Source organism: Podarcis pityusensis (genome assembly GCF_964106645.2).
Source record: "Podarcis pityusensis genome assembly, chromosome: 13".
Classification (NCBI taxonomy): Eukaryota; Metazoa; Chordata; class Lepidosauria; order Squamata; family Lacertidae; genus Podarcis; species Podarcis pityusensis.
Window position 1 is genome coordinate 39,469,827 of NC_138038.1, and position 19,920 is coordinate 39,489,746.

The following is a 19,920-nucleotide window of genomic DNA, read 5'->3' on the forward strand; positions in this document are numbered from 1 at the left end:
ATGGAACCCAGGCGTCCTAGCTGGGGAGATCAGGAGGCGATTTCTACGGGCTGCTTGCTTTATTACCCTGTAACGCCCCCCCGCGCCCTATAGGGTGGGATGGGGGGGGATCGAGTGTTTGGGGGGCAAGTTCCAGCGCGGTGCCCCCCCCCCCTGCCGCGCGATGCGCTGTGGGGCGAGGGGGGGGGGGCGTCTCCATCCTTCCTGCCCGAGCCTCGGATCCCCTTTGCCATAAATGGTCACCGCAGCGGCGGCGGCGGCAGCAGCGGCGGCGCGGCAGTCGAGCGGGGCTGCGCTCCGGGAAGGCGCGTCACTGGGGCGGGGGCCGCCCAGCAGCCAGCCACCGGCCCCGGAGTCCGGGACCCAGCCCGCGCCCGCCCGGGATGGACGATCTGGGTAAGGAGAGCCGAGAGTGAGCTCCGTCCGCGCCCCCCCCCCCGACTGCCCCATCTCCCTCCTCCCTCCGCGCGCTCTTTCGAGCATTCCTTTTCTTTCCTCCTTCTTTCTTTCTCCTTTTCTTCCGCGCTCCCTCTTGTCTTTCTCTGTGACAGTTTTTCCTTCTTGCATGCAGTCTGGCAGCAGTTCTTGACCCAAACCGATCTCCTTGCTTCCCATGTTGTCTGCCTGCCTGTCGAATTGCCCCCCTCCTCTTTTTCTTCCTTCCTTTCTTCTTTTCACTTACTACTCTCGTTGAGGGTTTGGGTGGTTTTTGTGCGCGCGATCCCCTCCTTCATTCATCTTGCCATATTTCCTTTCGACGCTCCTTCTGTCTGACTTTTTTGCTGTCCCCTTTTGTCCAACTCTCCCTCCTCCTGTCACTTATTTTAATGCTCCTGCTACTGTGGGAAACACCCTTTGTGCCAGATGATGTACACCCCCCCACCCCACCCCCCGGCAAGGGATTCTTGTACAGTCTTTGTGCTGTGCTGTTTTTGCAATAACTTTCTTTCACTCTTTACAAAAAGAAAGAAATGAAATCCCCTGTTGGCTGTTCCTCGCATTCTGCGGGCCCTTTCACACATTACGTGAGAACAAACCCTGGTTTAACCTCTGAAATGACGGATTGCCCATTCTGGGCTCTCCTGATGGAAGAGTGTGTGTACTTGTGTCTGATACACGTGTCTGCAAGCACACAAATTCCTATTGCCGCCTGACGCCTGTGGCCTTCATTTAACATTTTCAAGTGTGCAAAAGTAATGTGTGAACTGGCACTTTATTCCTTGCGCCTGCTTTCACCCCCCCCCCCCATTTCTTTCTCTGACACCTCCTTGTCTTCCTCCTCCCTGGCTCCTTTCATCCCTTGCCACTCCTATTATCTCCCTCTTTTCCCTGAATGCCCCTCCCTGTCTCTCTCCCCATATCCTTGTAGCTGGCAGGGCGGGTGTCGAGGGTGGGGTGGGGGAAGAGGCTGCGTTTCCTCAGCCCTTCCCATCCGGAGAAGGAATGTATTTCTCAGCGTATTCCTGTGGCTTTGCGGAATAGCTGAACAGCGGCTCGACGCCAGGGGAGAACAAGGGTGCTTTGCAGTCCTCTCTTAACTTCTCCAGCACCCCGCTGACATTGCCTGCAGCTGCCTCAGCTAGGCAGGAAAATGGGGGGCCCCTCCTCTGCACCCCAGCATTCCTGGGAGAAAAGAGTTGCAGCAGAGAACCCAGAAATCTGAGGTCCTCATCTACTCCCTTTGCTTCAAACTAGATCAGAGACTAAGGCCACATCTGCATCACACATTTAAAGCAGGATTTTGACACTTAAAACAGTCATTGTTCCCTCCCATGAGGAATCCTGGAAAGTATAGTTTGTTTAGGGTGCTGGAGTTTGTTAGGAGAGCCCCTATTCCCTGCACAGAGTGGCAACTGTCAGAGGGGTGCAGCAATCAATCCTTTCCCCCCAGGGAACTCTGGGAATTGTAATGTGGGGGGAATAGAGGGGTCTCCTAGCTACTCTCTGCAGCCTTAACAAACTACAGTTCCCAGGAGACTCTGGAGAACACCATGGCTGTTTAAAGTGGAACCATAATGCTTTAAATGTGTGGAGACAAGTGTGGATGTATCGGACAGGGGTTTCCAGACTGTCCACAACCACTTGAAAATAGTGGCGGACTGCTTAATGATATTTCTGTCTGTTGCTGCAATTTTAATGTGCTGTGCTAATTGCTGCATGGTTTCTAATTGCATTTCAAATTGCTTTTATTTCCCATTTTGTATTTTATTGTTCTACAACTTTAATCCCACAGAATACAATTCCACAGAATACAATCCCACAGAATCCCACAGAATACAACCCCACAGAATACCAAATACAATAGTACCATACAATATAAAAAGAAGCAATAAGAAAAATTAAAATCCAATATCACTGCACCAGTGCACTGCACCCGCTGTTCCTGGCTGCTGCTCCTGCTGCTCTTGACAGACACGCAGTGGACCATCTGAGCAACATTAATGGATGACTGGTGGCCTGTGGACCACAGTTTGGGAACCTCTGGCCTAGGGCCCAAGAGCCAGGGCCCGCCCAAGATGCTTTGCTCCCTGGCACTGCCCCACGGCGTTCCACATAAAGTAGCTGACCAGACTGGTAGCTAAATCTTCCACTGGTATGTGGGGCAGCTCCCTCCACTTTTCCTGAGGCCTGCAGGGTAGCATAGGGAGCAGGCGGCTGGCCTTCCGTGCAAGACTCACACCTCTGCCTAACACTTTGCAGTTGCTTCCTGTTTACCAGAAACGTCCGCCTGAAGTTGCTGCCTCATTCTGCCTAATGGCAGGACTGGCTCTTCTCAGAAGTGCCCGCTGTGGGTTCCCCCTCTTGCCTCCAGTTTCCTCACAATGCTGGGAACAGAAACTCCCCACAGATATGTGGTGAACAGGCAAAGGAACACCTCTTCCTCTTAGTGCATTAAAACACACACCTCATGGAACCCAGGAGCTCTGGCTGCCACCAAGCCACCATCTTCTTTTATAATCCCTCTCCCAGTTGGTTTATTTTCAAGGGGCAAATTTGTGGAGCAATTCATCCTCCAATTGCCGCTCAGCCGCCAACGGATAGGAAAGCCAGGGTGAGAGAGCTCATCCCAGGGCAGTTTCGCTCTCTTGTGTGGGCTGAAGAAGATCATATAACACGGATTGGCCACACTTAAACTGTTGACTTTGGACTTATATGCAAGGGGGTGTTGTACAAAGACTGCTCAAAGAAGCGATGGAGCCCTGTGTTTTTCAGGGAGCACTTGTGAGGAGAGTTATTTCCTAATCTCTCTACCTCCCATTTCAAGGAGGTCATGTCCGGTTTTGGGTGCCGGTTTCCTGTTGCAGAGGCAGATCTGATTCAGGTGGGAAGTGGCCCACCAGGAAGTTCTCCTAAGGCAGCCCTGGAAGCTCTCCAGGCGGCCTTGGGCCTATGATAGTCTTTCAGGCCTGGCCTACCTCGCAGGATTGTCCTGCCATTTAAATGCTTGAAGCTTCTTGGAGGAAGGGTGGCTAAAACATGCAGGGAACAAAGAAACCGAAATAATCAGCAGCTGTGCGCATTAGTGGACAGACTCCTTGCTTGTGTGTGTTTAGATTTGTCAGCTTCAAGCACAGAAACGGCTTTCTTGTGGATTAATCAGTAGTGAGCGTTGAGAGGTGGCGGTCCTCTTTGATTCCATCTGCTGGCTCCGGGGTGAAGCATCCGTGCTCCGAGGGAGGTTATGGCTGTGTGTTGGCTCTTCCCCCTCTCCTCCCCGCCCTGCTCCCAGTCCCCATGTCTCTTATCCTCCCCTCTTGTATGTTACATTCCTGTGTCTCTCCCTCTGTGGTTTGCTTCTCAGCTTTAGACACATTTCTGCGCTGTGACATCAGCCAGAGAGGGGCGGGAGGCAAAGTTGAGAGAGTGAGAGGAAGAAAGGAAGGAAGGAAAGAAGGGAGAGAGAGAGAGATTTCCCCCCTTCCCCTTATTCTATGCTCGCACACTCCAGCAAACAGCTGGAATAACAGTTAAAGATCCACTCTTTCTAATTATGCTCTCCAAATCCCTCTCCTTCTGACACCCCCTCCTCTTTTTGGCCTGAGATGACCTCTGGAAGAAGAGGCACACTCAGGCTTGAGCAAGCTTACTAGGTGAACTTACTGGAGATTTGGTGAAGGGAGCAAGAGGGCTGTGTGTCAGGGGCAAGGGGTGGGAGGGGATGGGTGGTGATAATAATAATAATAATAATAATAATAATAATAATAATAATAATAATGTGACTGTCTCTGCATGGGGAAGGAACTGATTGCAGCCTCAGATCCACTAGACTAGACGATCCATAGCAGAATTGCTGGACCCTCTTGGGACATTTTTTGGCTTCAAAAGGATCTGTGTGTTCTGCTCCAAATGTGCATTAAAATAGATGGTTAGGGATACAGAAAAAGGATGTTGAAAGATGGAGATCCAGGGCAGATCTGGGAAAAGACCCACTGGAGGGGGAATCAATTATTATGGAGGTTTATTTGACACCACAAAGGCCTGAGTTTTAAGAGGACTTCTGAATGGCTGTTCCAGAAGTGCTGGCTGTCCCTCCAATGGGAGAGTATGGCTTGGAAGGGATCCATTATAATTATAGCCTGTGTGGTCAAAAGAGCATGCTGGCTGGGAGGGATCAGGAATCCACAGGGTCAGATTAGAAGGGGATCCCTGGGAGCCAGTTGCTTGGGGCTTTGAAGCAAAGAATCTGGAGGGGAGATGTGTGTGTTGTGCGTCCAGGAATACATTTGGGTTGCATGTGTGAATTTAATTATGAAACCGGGGCATTTAATTAAATGGGAACATTGCAATAATTAGGAATGTTAAAAGGAAAAAAGAAGATTTGGCCAGCAATAATACAGACTGTCCTGACTTGGTGGTTTTGTAATAACATTTGCTGCTTTGTTGTTGTCGGCCCAAGTGCTGCTAACATTTATTCTGTAGCATCTGCAGTGTGTGCTGGAGTCTAGGCTGGACCCAGGAGTGGTACAGTCCCTGCCTTAGATAGAGCCAATGTATTAAAGCAAATGGACTGGGCGAATGGGATGGAGGGGACTTCATGGAGGGGACCTCCACAGGCTTCAGACTACAACTGCCATCAGGTTGCGGGTGGCGAGGGGCACCTTGTCAATATCTTTATTATTCCAGGACTGCCAACTGGCGTTGGGCGCACTTGAGAACCATGTCGGCCTTTTGTTTATATAGACGCTGGCTCCTGGCATCTTGGGACAAGCTGGCTGAGACCAGGAGGATGAACAGACGTCTTGTCCCAGATGCACATCTGATCTGCCGCAGATGGTCTGTTGGGTTTAGGGAACTCAAAAAGGCCTCTGTGGTGGACATCTCACTCTGGGTGGGAAAATTGCAGGGAGGGGGTCTTTTGTACAAAAGAGTAATTGTGCGGGAAGGCCGAGCAACTTTGCCTGCAGTTGAAATGGAAAGTTTAAGTCTCTGCGGGCAAGAAGGCTTGATGGAAAGCAACAAACTTGTAAGCCCATGCAGGGAGAATTCAATGCTGAGGTCAAAATTTCCTGGGCTTGTCCCAAGAACGTGGTTTAAATTCTAAGGCTTTGACCCTGTGAGGAAGGCTCTGAGCATGTGCAAGAAAACTACATCCCTTTAGCTCTGAACAATACATCAATTTCAGCCTACCTCACAAGGTTGTTGTGATTCTTAATCTCAGGGTTGTGGGTTTGAGCCCCATGTTGGGTAAAAAAAATCCTGTATTTGGTGAGGGCCCTCATACTGCCCATCAGTCTCTCTCCCTGCAGATTAATAATAATAAATACAGTATAATCCAGGCATAGGCCAACTCGGCCTCCAGATGTTTTGGGACTACAACTCCCATCATCCCTAGCTAGCAGGACCAGTGGTCAGAGATGATGGGAGTTGTAGTCCCAAAACATCTGGAGGGCCGAGTTTGCCTATGCCTGGTATAATCCCTGGGTTCTTTAGTGGTTGTTGTCAGGGGGAACGGTTTGAACCAGGATGCTTGGAGTTCTTTCGGATGAATGAGGACTAGCGACTTTAGCCTTATAGGCACTGGCTATTTCAGAACCTTAGCTGGGTTCCTTTTCTTTATGTCAATCAGAACTAGAGGGCTGGAGAAAAGAAAATGACCAATCTGCTTTCTGTTGCTTCATGAGAAGGCCTCTCTGTGTGCTTTATTACACACACAAAAAGCACAAAAATAAATAATTGGATTTCAGAGCATAGGATGGTTCTGGGGGAAGTCAACCACATTTTAATCCCATTGAAATTAAAGGGTTTTGATTAAGTTCCACTAATTTTAGTGAGACTTAGGCTGCAATCTTAACCACGTTTACTCAGAAGTAAATCCCCGTGGATTCAGTGGGGCTTGCTCCCATGTAAGTGGCGTTAGAATTCCTCTGGATTCCGCCTAGGCTCTGAAGGCGCATGGCGTGCCTACTTTGCTCAAGCAAAGCAGCTCTGGGTCTGATCAATGCCTGGATATGGGAGCTTGCCTGGCAGTTCTGCATAGGCCACTCTAAGCTTTGTGGAGTCAATGACTCATAAACAAACAGGCATTTCTTTCGGATCTGTCATCCAGCCCACTCCTCGTATCTTCTCTGAAGTTTGCTGGGATGTGACACTATCTGAGTGTGCAAATCCTGCTGATTTGTACCAGGGAGAATGCTAAATTTCCTGAGAAAGCACAGTATCCCTTCCGGTGAGGAATGCGATTGCAAGAGGGAAAGGGACAAAGTTCAGAGCACATGCTTTGGGTGGTTTGATCCTCAACATCTCTAGTTAGGACTCCTTCTTAAAACCCTGGAGAGCTGCTGTCAGTAGGTGTCAATAGTATTGAGGTAGATGGACCAATGGCCTGACTCTGCGTAAGCTTCCTGTTGTGGGCATAGCCTTGGCTGGATCCTATTGATCTGCTGTTGGTTGGTTGCCATTCTCTTTTAATAAAATGCTTTAGGAGCTGCGCACGCCTCCTCTCTTGTGCAGGAGTGCACCTCGATATCTAGATTAAAAGGAAAAAAAACCAGGGCAAACAGTGTCAAGTCTATCCTCTTGCTGTAAGACTATCCTTCCCCATCAATATATGCAGAGAGGGCATTGGACTGTGGCAAGTATAGAACCAGTCAGGATGGGATTATAAGGGGATCATGTCCCTTAGGCCCAATCAGGGCCAATATATAAAAAGGACGCAATAGATGGTTGCTTAAATAATGTAAATTCAGGCTATGCTTCCTTTTCAGTATTAAACACAAGGAAAAGCCAGCTGCTGGCTTGCTTGCTTGTGTTTCTGAGACAGCAGGCCTGGCCGGGGGGTGGCCTTGCAGCTTATTTTGGGGTCTTGCAGGCTAACTTTAGCATTCTCCCTGCACATTTAGCTGCTGGATACTGGAAGAGGAGAAAATCAGAGACTTCTGTCTCTCCCCAGATTTTACTAAAAGAGGGTCATTCTAGGGGGAACTTTCCTTGGTGTGTTTGTGTGGAGGGAAGGTTCAGATTGTGTTGAAAGGACTGGTTGCAGTGCTCGGCATTATTACCATTCCAGAAGACACCTGTGGCTACCTGTGGCTACCGAGGCCTCTGAGCACCCATTGTGCGGAATCACAACTGGGGGGAGTTGCTATCAGGCCTTGCTTGCAAACTTCCCATTGACATCTGGCTGGCCACAGTGAGAACAAGATGGTTGGATAAATAGTATGGACAAGGGAGGAATTCAGTTCAGTTTGCAGTGAACCTACCTAATTCACACTTCCCAAAACTGTATACGAATCAAAACACAGCCATTCTTTGAAATTTGCACTGCTCCAAATTTTGCAATGGAGCTCTCCAGCCAAGTCATGGGTGCAAAACTCCATATATTTAGGAGGTGCTTCAAAATGAATATATGAGTGAAAATCATGTACAATATATGGGGGGGGGGGAAATTGGCCTGCCAAAAATGTGTCTTTTTGGGCACAATTGCATTCGAAAACTAGGAGAAAATTGCACTAAATGCTGGTGAAGTTTCGTGAGGATTAAAAACACCCCCCCCCTGCAAACGGATGAAGAAATGTGCGGAACTAAACTTAAGAATGGAAAACTGAGAAACTGAAAGAAACTATAACTGTTATGTTTGCTCCTTCCTACTAAATGAGCCTTTGGGCAGATCTAGCAGGGCTCCTTTAAAGTCTTTTTATTGGGGTGGCGGGCGGCAGTGGCATTGCTCAGAATGAGGATTCTTGCCTTTTCTGCTTAGAGAGCTGAATTGGTAGTGATCCTCCCCTCTCTGCCTCTTCCTCTCCCCTACTCTGTCCCTCATGTTTACATCAAAGCCTCCCCAGGTCTCCCCATATTCCTAGAATGCCCCCTTCCTGACTTCCTGCCTGCCCTTTCCCGCTATTCCCCCCATTCTCAACCTGCTTCATCTCTTTCCGTACTAGATGCTCTCCTGGCTGATCTGGAGACGACAACCTCCCATATATCCAAACGCCCCGTCCTGCTTACCGACTCCGGAGGAGCCCACCCCAACGGGCTGAGCCAAGACGGGACCCCAGACCCCAAGCCAACTCCTCCACCGTACAACAACCCTCAGCAGCAGGTAAGCATTTGGGGAGGTTAAGGAGGGGGCAGAGGAGCTCTGTGGGGCAATAGACCTTAGCCCAGAGAGTGGCTCCCTCTCATTAGCATCAGTGCTTAACCATAACTTGTTTGAAGCGAGGCAAAAGGTATTATGGGAGGAAAGGAAACAAGCTGACTGGCATTGCCATTGAGTTATATATGTAGCTGCTGCTTTGGGAATACATTTGTACCTCGGAAGTTGAACGGAATCCGTTCCGGAAGTCCTTTCGACTTCTAAAACTTTCAGAAACCAAGGCGCAGCTTCCGATTGGAGTCCATGTTGGACGTTTGGGTTCCAAAGAATGTTCGCAAACTGGAACACTCACTTCTGGGTTTGCGGCATTCGGGAGCCAAAACATTCAGGTCGCAAGGCATTAGACTTCTGAGGTATGACTGTAAACACTCTTGTTTGTTTCTTTAAAGGAACAGAACATCTGTCCATAAAAATAATGATCATTTATTTGAATGCTGCCTTGCCATAGTAAATCCTGCTCAAGGCAGCTCATGACACAAGGAAAAATGATATGGTTCACTAAAGCTCCAAAATATAACAAAATTTTAATGCTCAAAAAAAAGTTGATGAGAACATTTCACTGAGAAATATACAATAAAAGTAAGCATTAATTAATTAATCTTATCTAAATGAGCCCAGGGTGGCAAATGACCAATGATAAAAAAATTAAAGTTTCTTAAAACAACTCCGGTGCAGATGCAGTCTGGGGAAAATCTTAACTCAAAAGGCTTTGCTGAAAGAGGAAGGTCTTCAGTAGGCACCAAAGAGATATCAGAGATTGTGCTTGTCTGTTATTCATGGGGAGGGAATTCTAAAGGAAAGGTACTACAAAAAGGATTACTGAATTCTTACATCCTGAGGAACTGAACTCCTGATTAGGTGGTATCTGCAAGAGCGCAGTGGCTGATTGGGTGAGATGTTGATAGCGGGGGTGTCTGATTGCTGGCTGTGGTGGTGGCCTAGTGGTCACAACTACCCTACTGAAAAGCTTCTTTGGGGAGGAGCTGAGTTAGTGATGCTGTTAATTCCCAGCCAATCAGCACTGTGCACAGCCTCAAACACACAGCTCCAGTTTTCTCCCCCTGAGCTCCATCATTGTTTGTACTTCATGGTAAACTATAATTAATGGCTTTCCATGATCACACCTTTCTGGTCTGTTTGTCTTCTGGGCTCTTCCTGGGAGGAAACAAGCCATGATCTCTGGCTTAGCATTACCAGGGGTCAGTGTTTATTTCTCTCCCAGCAAACCAGTCACACTTAATTCTTAGCTTACCGATATCTGTTTCAGATGTACCGCTAAGCCATGAATCGTGGTTTGCTTCTTCTGTGTACCATCATGGTAAACCATTAACTATGGTTTATTTACTGTGACATGAGAACTATGGTTTATTTACTGTTACATGAGGGAACTCAAACATGGCTTTGCCACAGGAACAGGGAACCCTTTGCAGACTGAGGGCCACATTTCCTCCTGGGTCACATTCCAGGAGCTGCATGACAGGGACAAAAATGGACAGAGAAACAAATGCAAATTTTTACCTGTGTACAGTAGGCAAGTTTTACCAACGCTCCTGCACTTATCTGTTGAAAAAAGCAAGAGGCAAGATCAAAGTTCAAGGACACATTCCAGCCAGGCAAAACCACCCACGGAGGGTACACATTAGGGCTGGTCATGGGTGGGACCTGGGGAGAGGGGTGTGGCCAAAGAGGAGCCTGGATAGAGTCCCAAGGACCACACAGAGAGGCCAGGAAGGCCGCATTTGGTCCATAGGCCTGATACTCCTCACTCCTGGTTTACCAGAATGTGTGACCTGGACTAGTATGTCTAAACAAAATGTGCACTTCTGCAGTGAGCTCACCAACCAAATGATGCACAGCTGTATGTATGACTTGAGGCAGGCAGTGGCGTAGCGTGGGTTGTCAGCACCTGGGGCAAGGCAAGTAATTTGCGCCCCCTAACCCGTGGATTTTAGCAGGGGGCAGAGAGCTGCGAGTGCGAGCGCGCCCCCCCAGATGTTGCGCCCGGTGCGGCCGGCCCCCCCTGCACCCCCACGCTACGCCACTGGAGGCAGGCTTAACTCCCCAAATACTTCCTTTGTCCCACTGATCAAGATTTTGCAAGTTTCAGGAACAGGATAAGAACCCAGATGAGCAGCGCTCCCTTTTCCTTGCTGCTTCCAACACTCTAGAAAGAAAGAAAACTGTCCATCTCTAGATGTTTTGTCTTTGCATGTGGATTATTCAGAGGCTTCATGTTCTTCTAGTTAGTCTGTGTCTGTCCAGCACATCAAGAGGCAAACTCTTTCCTCTGCTTTTACAACCTCCATCTCCACCTTTTAATCTCAGGCGGGGACCACAGCCCTGCCGGTAGACCCATTCCCAGCATCAACCATGCAGGGCGGAAGTGACAAGGAACACCTGTACAGGTAAACAGTGGGTTGTTTTGTGGGGCCTCTGTGCATGCACACGAGAGAGGGCTTATGTCCCTAGCGTTACCTTGGCTGTGTTTAGGGGAACCATTTCTCCCATTTCCTCAGCCGTTTCCCCAAATAAGGTGAAGGCATGACTTTTAAATGCAAGGATGGGAAACAGTCTGGTGAGGTGGTTATGAGAGGGGCAGGAGAACAAAGAGGTGTGGGACCAGGGAAATAAGCTGTGAAAGGAAGGTGACTTTTTTTATTTAAGAAAAGATGGTGGAGGAAATCCTACGAACCACAGTGTCTGTGGCAGGGAAGTTTTGTAATGTTTGATGCCTTATTGTGTTTTAATTTGTTGGAAGCTGCCCGGAGTGGCAGTCAGATGGGCGGAACAGCAGCAGCAGCAGCAGCAGCAGCAACAACAACAACAACAACAACAACAACAACAACAACAACAACAATAACAACAACAGTGGTGCATTTTCCAGATGTTGTTGGACTACAACTCCCATCACCCCGGCCATTGGCCTTGCTGGCTGAGGCTGATGGGAGCTGTAGTCCAAGAACCTGGCACCTTCATTACACATCTCTTTAGGCGCCAGGCGAAACCATTTATAACCAGGCCCAGTGCAACCAAACTGGTTACGCTCCCCTAAATGTGCCTCTGATCAGGGACTGGGACTCTCTCCCCCATTAACAGTTGTACCAGGGAGAATTTAGGTGCAGAAAATCTCCTACCTCTGAATGTCGTTTTCTGGGAATCACAAGTGGGGAGAGCTGCGGTTGCATCTCAGGCGCTGTTTCCCAGAGGCATCTGGTTGGCCACTGCGAGAACAAGATCCTGGCCTAGATCCAGCAGGCCTCTTGCTTATAATCTTACATAGTGTGTGCCGTTCCTCCTATTGCTACAGCTCTTTGATGGGAGAAGTGGTGAGCATCAAAATCCCCCTTCCAATATCAGAAACACCTTTTTCTCTGGCCCTTAACCTGGCCCGATTTGGAGGACCACAAGCACCAGGGTGTGGGAAGCTGTGAGGAGCAAGAAATACGACGAGGAGTTTGGCCTCCTTGGGAGCTGTGCCCAGCTCCCCTGGCCTCGTTCCAGAGCATCCATTAAGCAGAGGGATCCTATAAATAGCTGCCACCCCTCTGCCTCCCTTTTACTGCTCCGTCCTTCCCCATCTTTCTCTGGAGTGGAGGGATGCTGCATCTTCCTCCTTGGGGTGGGGTGTGTGTGTGTGTGTGTGTGTGTGTGTGTGTGTGTGAGTCCTGAGCTCTCCTTCCCCCGCCCCCACCTCTCTCTAATGTATCCCATCTCTTTCTCTCTCATGCGGGTGCCTCTTCCAGCACGGTCTGCAAGCCTCGCTCGCCCAAGCCCAAGGAAGGGGCCCCTCCGCCCTTCTCCTCCTCCAGCGGCGTGCTCGGAGCGGGACTTTGTGAACTGGACCGGCTCCTGCAGGAACTCAACGCGACCCAGTTCAACATCACAGGTATGGCAAGTGGGGTATGAAATGGTGCTTGGGGGGTGGATTTCCAGAGAGAGAGGAGAGAGAAGCGAAGACTCTAATGGAACAGTGAAAGGAATTATTTATCTGTTGTGTGTGCATGCATTTCTCACTCGCTGCCACGAGAAGATGCTAGTGTAGGTTTAAAAACACAAACCACAATGGGGAACGTAAGAAGCTGCCTTATTCTGAGTCAGAGGCATGGTGCATCAACTCAGCACCTCCTACACTGGCTGGCAGCAGCTGTCTAAAATTTCAGGCAAGTGGTATTCCTACCTGGAGGTGCTGGAGTTTGAACCTGGGGTTTTTTGATCGCAAGGCACTGAGCTCCTACAGCCCTTCCTCACTGACAGCTTAAAACAGAGCGTGTATAAGTTGTGGCATACCTCTGCTGGGAATGAGTAACAAGGAGCGACTGCTGCAGCCTGCGGTCTGTGAGTTTCTCAGGCTGGCCATGAATTGCTGGACCAGGAGGATTTCCTCTTGTGTTCTTAAATATCCCTTGGAGCTGATTTATCCTGCCTGCCAGGGTCCCTTTCCAATCTCCAGTGTTTGAGAGCAGGCAATGGTTGCCCTTGCTCAGAGGCATTGCATTGTTTTCGTTTGGCAATGAGGTCACACACTCCAGGCTTTGGCACTGGCTCAGGTCCCGATGCTGAACCTGGATTTGTTGTGACTCAGATGAAGCCCTGAGGGTGACGTTCTCTGCTCCCCTTAGGCCTTGCATCTCGTCTCTCCTAATGGAGCTCTCTCCCTTCAACCCTGTCAGGACAATTGGACCAGCCCCCCTGTTTTCGACAAGCAGCCCACAGTTTGCTCTGGGTGTCCTGTGCTCTCAGCATTCTTTGTTGGGCTACAACTCCCATTGTTCCCTGACCGCTGGCTAAGCTGGCCTGGGATGATGGGATTTGTAGTCTGACAACATCTGGGGAACAAAGCTTGAAGGACACTGTAGCTGAGTGATGTCTCTTGCATGCTAACTTTGGGAGCAGTAGGAGTTGGCCTCATGAGCTGTGGGGCCCCGTGGGGCTCTTGCTATTTCCTGCAACGGAGCACAACATTGCAGGTTCCACCTGTGCCATGTGCTTTGTTCCATTGTTCCTGCATGAGGCGGCCAGGTCCCAACCTGAGGCAGACCACATGGCACACATTTCTAGCCACTTTCTGCAACTCAGAATTTTCCGCCTGAGGCTGCTGCCTCACTCTGCCTCTTGGGAGGGCGAGCCCAGGCTGTGAGGTAAAACTGGACCCCTGCTGGATACAGCAGGAGATTGACAGAGGGGGCAGGTCTGCAGAGGCTGCATCTTCTACCTTTTTAAAGACAGTGTAAGCGGAAACTCCTGGTGATAACTGGCTGGTTTTGTTATTATTATTAATCCACTCGGTTTATGAGTTATTATTATTATTATTATTATTATTATTATTAATAATACCCCTCCCATCTGGCTGGGTTTCCCAGCCACTCTGGGCGGCTCCCAACAGAATTAAAAGCACAATACAACATCAAACATTAAAAACTTTCCTAAACAGGACTGCCTTCAGATGTCTTCTAAAAGTCAGATAGTTGTTTATTTCCTTGACATCTGATGGGGTGGGTGCCACCACTGATAAGGCCCTCTGCCTGGTTACTTGTAATAAGCCCCTAAGCGACTTACAAAGCTTTGAAAACATAAAGCGTGATATCAAATCCAAAAGGCAAGAGGCAAAATACATTGCAATCAAGACAGTACAAAATCCTTTGAACAGAGGCAGTGAAACAGCAGCAGAATGCATTGCCTCACATTCAGATGGTGAAAGGCCTTTAGGCTCATCCAAGACATGCTAAGCGGTGTGAGGGGGGCACTCTGCAAATTCTCAGAGGCGCTGCCACCATGTTATGGAGTGGTTCCAGTCTTTTGTGGCTCTGAGCCCTGGCCCTGGACCAAAGTGCTGCTTGAGTGCTCTTCTTGCTGTTAGAAGTGTGGCAGTGCTGCCATCTGCTGGCAAGGATGTGAAATGGCAAGTGATAAAAAGATGTATTCTCATTCTCTCTCTCCTCATCCCAGATGAAATAATGTCTCAGTTCCCAACCAGCAAAAGCCCAGGTGGAGACAAGGGCAAAGACAGGCCGGAAGAATCTATAGACGGCAGCTCCATTTCCCGGTAAGCAGATGGTTGATGGGGTAGTATGGGCGATCAATGGCAAGCAAAGGCATTGCACCAAAAGAGCTGTGCTTTGGGTCTTGGCAAACAGATGTTTGTTGCAAAATCCCATTTTCATCCCAGTGATCTATGTAGGCACAACCTGTGGCTCTCCAGGTGTTGCTGGACTCCAACTCCCATCAGCTCCGACTCCCATGACCAGCTGGTAGGGAGGATGGGAATCGGAGTCCAGAATATATCAGGAGGCCCATAGTTTCCCCAGCCTTGCCATAGAGCAGAGGTGGGGAACTGGATCTGGTGGGGGGAGGGGGCAGATTATGAATTCCCACCATCCCACCTTGTGGGCCAACATTGACAGGTGGGCGGGGCCAGAATGGTGTCAGGTGACTGACAGCTGCCAAAGTTCCAAGGGGCTCAGCTGATCATTGGTTACAGAGAGGCCTTTAAAGTCCTCTTGCATTTTTCCTCTGCTGATGGTTACAGCAGGTTCCTTCAAAGGTAGACTTCTGGCCCCAGCAGGGATTCCTGTCAGCTGATCAGCACCAAGAGGGAGCCTTGCTTGCAAAGGAACAATTGGGGGCTCACTTTAAGCTCCCGGTTGGTTACTTTGCAACCACGTCCATACCTGATGCCACATTTGGTGCCAGGTCATGTGGGTGTGGTTTAAGGGGAGTGGCTTCATGGGCCTAATTAGGCCTCTGGACCACTGCTGTGCGGCTAGGATTGCCATATTTCAAAAAGTAAAAACCAGGATAGTTGCTGAGTTTTCCTAAACATTTTTATTCATTCAAATCCCAAAATTGCTGAGCTTTATTTTTTTATTTTTTACAAAAACTCAAATAAATCCCATGATTTTCGGTTTGCTTGTCCCCAGATGTCACTTCTGCCTTTGAAATCCTGGATGTATGGCAGCCCTAGTACAGTTTGCCTTCTTTCTTCTACCCCACAGACATTCCTAAGATCTTAACCAGGTTCAAATGCAAACACTTTGAGTTGCTTTCACAGCATCCCAGTGAGGATGGGTTTGCTACTATATTCCCATATACAGACTACAGCTTATGGGAGAGGTGGGACCTGTTGTTGCCAGCTCCCTCACCTGAGAGAGAGTCTGTATCTTTCAGAGTTTTGTGGAAGGGAGAATTTTCCTGTCCCAGTACTACTGGGGTAAAGGAAGCCATGCTGGTGGATTGCCCATACTAAAGTACAGAAGCCATCAGTGTGTCTGTAGATGGCTGCCAAAGTGGGCTTTGAACTCGTGTCACTAAAATGAAGGATCTGTAAAATATCTCAGAATCAAACTGCAATTGAGAGAACTGGATCTTTGTTCATGCCCCTTGATGCTGCGTTCTTACTCTCAGGTCAACAGCTCCTCCGCCTGCAAAGCCATCGGCTACGTCTGCCACCTTGGAGCTGGACAAGCTGATGGCCTCCCTGTCAGATTTCCGGGTCCAGAGCAATGTGAGTGTGGGGCTCGGGTACCACTGGGACTGAAGAAGGGGTGGAGTGGGGTTACTTCCAGGGCTGTTCGTGATTTGGTGATAGGAACCTGCAAACACAGGGGTTGTGTGCATAATTACAAACCTGAAAAGCCCAGATTTCTTTCTTTTTTTTTTATAAAGGCAAGTTTCTAGTCATTATGGCTGCAAAGTGAGGCAGCTAAACCTAGCAAAGTTGCCAAAGCTATTTATGCCATTTAAATGAAGTGACAATTGCCAGTCAAATATTCCACTTGCTATTTGCAAGCAGAAAAATTGAGGGGAGGGGGATTTCGCCAAATATTCTGCTGGAGGAGGTGAAATTTTCTAACTGTTTTCTTTGAAATGGCACTTTGTAGCTAGTGCACATTATCCATAGTGGCTCTTGCTCTGTGGAACATCCTCCCACTAGATAAATAAACAACTATCTGACTTTTAGAAGACATCTGAAGGCAGCCCTGTTTAGGGAAGCTTTTAACATTTGATAAATTATTGTATTTTAATATTTTGCTGGAAGCCGCCCAGAGTGGCTGGGGAAAGCCAGCCAGATGGGCGGGAAAGAAAGAAAGAAAGAAAGAAAGAAAGAAAGAAAGAAAGAAAGAAAGATTATTCTTGGTTGATGAAGGGAGCAATGGACAAAGGGAGGACTGGAAGGAGCAGGGGGCATTTCCTGCCATCAACGAAAATGAAGTAGATGCAGCAGTAATAAAGCTAGACACACAGGTGTGCCAAAATTCATGGTTGCTGAAATGGAGGAGGCCAGTTCACCCAAATATGCTTGATGGGAGGATGGAAATTCTCCATTGGTTCGGGGCGGGAAGAGAGGAAACATTCAAAGTTGTCTGGAAATGTCTTTTTTTTTTTTGAGAGATATCTCAGCTCTACCCATATCCATCTCTGACCTTCTAGCTCCCAGGAGCCTCCACCTCCACCACTGTGTCGCCCCCTCCAGCTCCTGCCCGAGTCTCCTCAGCGCAGCTGCCAGTGGTCTCATCCGTCTGCCCCAGCCCCGCTGCTGCGCCCCCACAGACCTCCCCAGCGCAGCCGAGTGGGAACCTGGACAGTATGCTTGTGATGCTGGAGTCAGATCTCAGCCGCCAAGGGATCTCCACCACTGCCAAGGGGCTGTGCGCATCCTGCCAGAAACCCATCGCAGGGCAGGTGAGTGCCGGCTGCTGGTGGAGAACGGGCTTCTCCTTGGAGGGGTCATCAGGTGGGGCAGATAGATGATTGCCAAAGGCCGAAGCAGGGGGAAGACCAGGCTGGAGAAAGATGGATTTGGGATTAGGGAGGAACTCCTCAACCAAGTCGTTTTTGTGCATGCTGTCGGCCATTTTCAAGGGCCACGGAATCTTGCCACAATTGTCGCTCCCAACTTCTTTGGAAGTTCTTGGCCACTGCTGGACGTAGCATGAGAAACAGAGGTGCGCCACCCTGTGTGGTACGCATGACATGCTCCCTCTCAAAACTCGTGAGCCCCAGAATCATCTGTCGCTACCTGAACTCAGATGGATCTTTGCTTTCCCTGCCTCCTCTCCCCGCTCCCATTTGCCCAGGTGGTCACAGCACTGGGAAGTACCTGGCACCCCGAGCATTTTGTGTGCAGCCACTGCCAGAAGGAGATGGGGGGCAGCAACTTCTTTGAGAAGGATGGCGCCCCCTACTGCGAGAGGGACTACTTCCAGCTCTTCTCGCCCCGCTGTGGACTCTGCAATGAACCCATCCTGGACGTGAGTTCCCTAACCCTCAGCTGGTCCCTACTTCCTTACAGATGGTTGTAGAATACTGTACAGCCCCGAGAGGCTCTCAGTGCCTCACAAAAGATTTGCACAAAAAAAGCATATTAAAAGAAAATTATACAGGGAAATAACATCACAGTTAGAGGCAACCGAGCTTTGTGAGGCAGGAATCTTTTGTTTGATGTGGGGCTTGAACTCACAACCCTGAGATTAAGAGTCTTGTGCTCTACCGACTGAGCTATTATTTCAGGGCTGGTGCACATGGTACCTTCCGGGGGTTGTTGGACTCCAGCTCCCATCAGCCCCAGAAGGTGTAGCCAATGGTTAAGGATGATGGGAGTTGTAGTCCAACTACATTTTGATGCATTACATTGGCTACCCCTCATTAATTTCCTTCAGTTTCATGCTGCAAGACAGACCACCCTGAGGCATCATTTCTGTTTTATTCTTTTGTGGAGAGGGCTGCTGTTGCCTTCTTTGGTGATTCAGACCATTTCTCCTAGATCTCTGGTCATTACGTGCTGCAAAAAAAGTAATTGTGCCAAATGTTCTTAACGTACACCACTCCCCGCCCCCCGGTCCTTTTGCACTTTTACAGTTGGGAGTATATCAAGAGCAATCCTTTGAACCCTAGACCAAAACTCCCTTCCTCTCCCTTCCTGATGAAACCTAAAACGGCACTCCAGGCATGGGCAGTGTGTCTGAATCCAGTGTAATCCAGAAAATGTTACTGAATATGACAACAGTATACAGGGCTTGCCTGCTTTTCTTGGCACGTTTGGATTTTTGAGCAAGTGCTGTGGGCGCCGGTCAAAAAATGGCTGCCATGACGGCAGCATGGCACAACACAAAATGGCTGCCACGTGTGAAAGAGTAGAAGAAGAGATAGGACCACACAGTGGTATGGACATGTGGGCATGTTCCAGTCCATACAGGGACTGAACAGGAGGTGCAAATGATCTCTTGCACATTGTCATTTTTTGGGAGGGGATATTTATGGAGACCGTTTGTGGGTGCCAGAGTGGCAAGGAGACACCAAAGGGGCCAAGCCTGGGAAACACAGGCCTGTTGTGTCTAGTTTGCTGCTTTGCTGCCAAGTTGCTGTTTCCTCATTGACGCGACCTCCTTTTCCCCCCTGCCCCGCATCCACCTGACTCGTGTAGAAAATGGTGACCGCATTGGATAAGAACTGGCACCCAGAGCACTTCTGCTGCGTCAAGTGTGGGCGGCCCTTTGGGGAGGAAGGTGAGTGTCGGCGGGGCCTTAGTGAGTGGCCCCTCAAATGACGGGCGGGGAAGAAAAACAACAAAACACACTCACACACACAGAGGCATGATTAGTCTTCCTTGGAAATAGGGGATAAAGAATTATAGGCCCGTTTGTATTTTACGTGTAAGCTTACTGTAGTTTATGAGACAACATGGCTAGAGCAGAGACAGGGAAACTTCCTCACCCTGAGGGCCCCATTTTTCTTGTGGGAAGCCTTCCCGGGGCCGGATGCCAATTGCCTACCCTCCGACAATTCTCCACTGAAAATAGAGGGCTTCCTAAGGTAAAAGCAGGACATTCAGGGGTTCGGATCAGAAACCGGGAGGGCTTCTGTGATTCCAGGACTGTCCCATGAAAATAGGGATGCTTGGAGGGTCTGCAATAGTGAACATGGCAAAAGCGTGGACAGCCCACCCCAATCCTCCATCCACGGAAACACGCGGCAATAGCTTAGTTCAAGGATCCCTTGTTGTTCCCCGCAGGCTTCCACGAGAAGGACGGGAAGCAGTACTGCCGCCAGGACTTCTACGAGCTCTTCTCCACCCGTTGCCAGGGGTGCAGCCAGGCCATCTTGGAGAACTACATCTCGGCCCTGAATGCCTTGTGGCACCCAGAATGCTTTGTTTGCAGGGTATGCATGTCCGGACAGGGGCCCTATGGCTGGCAGGGCTTCATGGGGGTGCGGGGAAGCCAATGAGGGAGGCAGCCAAGTGAGAAAGTGATGGGTTAATTAGGGCTCCACCCAAAGTCCCTCAGGGAACTTTTCCTGCAAAAATTGGTGGGTGGGTGTTGGGGATCAGC

At 49.3% G+C, this 19,920-nt stretch overlaps 1 protein-coding gene across 1 annotated transcript in view; it reads left to right on the top strand.

Moving 5' to 3' along the window:
• The window catches only part of TGFB1I1 (transforming growth factor beta 1 induced transcript 1), a gene marked incomplete at its 5' end in the record, with an annotated part of 22,914 nt that continues 2,994 nt past the window's right edge, over window positions 1-19,920 (top strand). Inside the window, 12 exon segments of the mRNA XM_080978000.1 lie at window positions 1-74; window positions 76-181; window positions 183-396; window positions 8,382-8,539; window positions 10,919-10,998; window positions 12,337-12,479; window positions 14,540-14,636; window positions 15,995-16,094; window positions 17,021-17,272; window positions 17,668-17,841; window positions 19,014-19,095; window positions 19,602-19,750. Coding sequence (XP_080834126.1) covers window positions 1-74; window positions 76-181; window positions 183-396; window positions 8,382-8,539; window positions 10,919-10,998; window positions 12,337-12,479; window positions 14,540-14,636; window positions 15,995-16,094; window positions 17,021-17,272; window positions 17,668-17,841; window positions 19,014-19,095; window positions 19,602-19,750 — 1,629 coding nt within the window.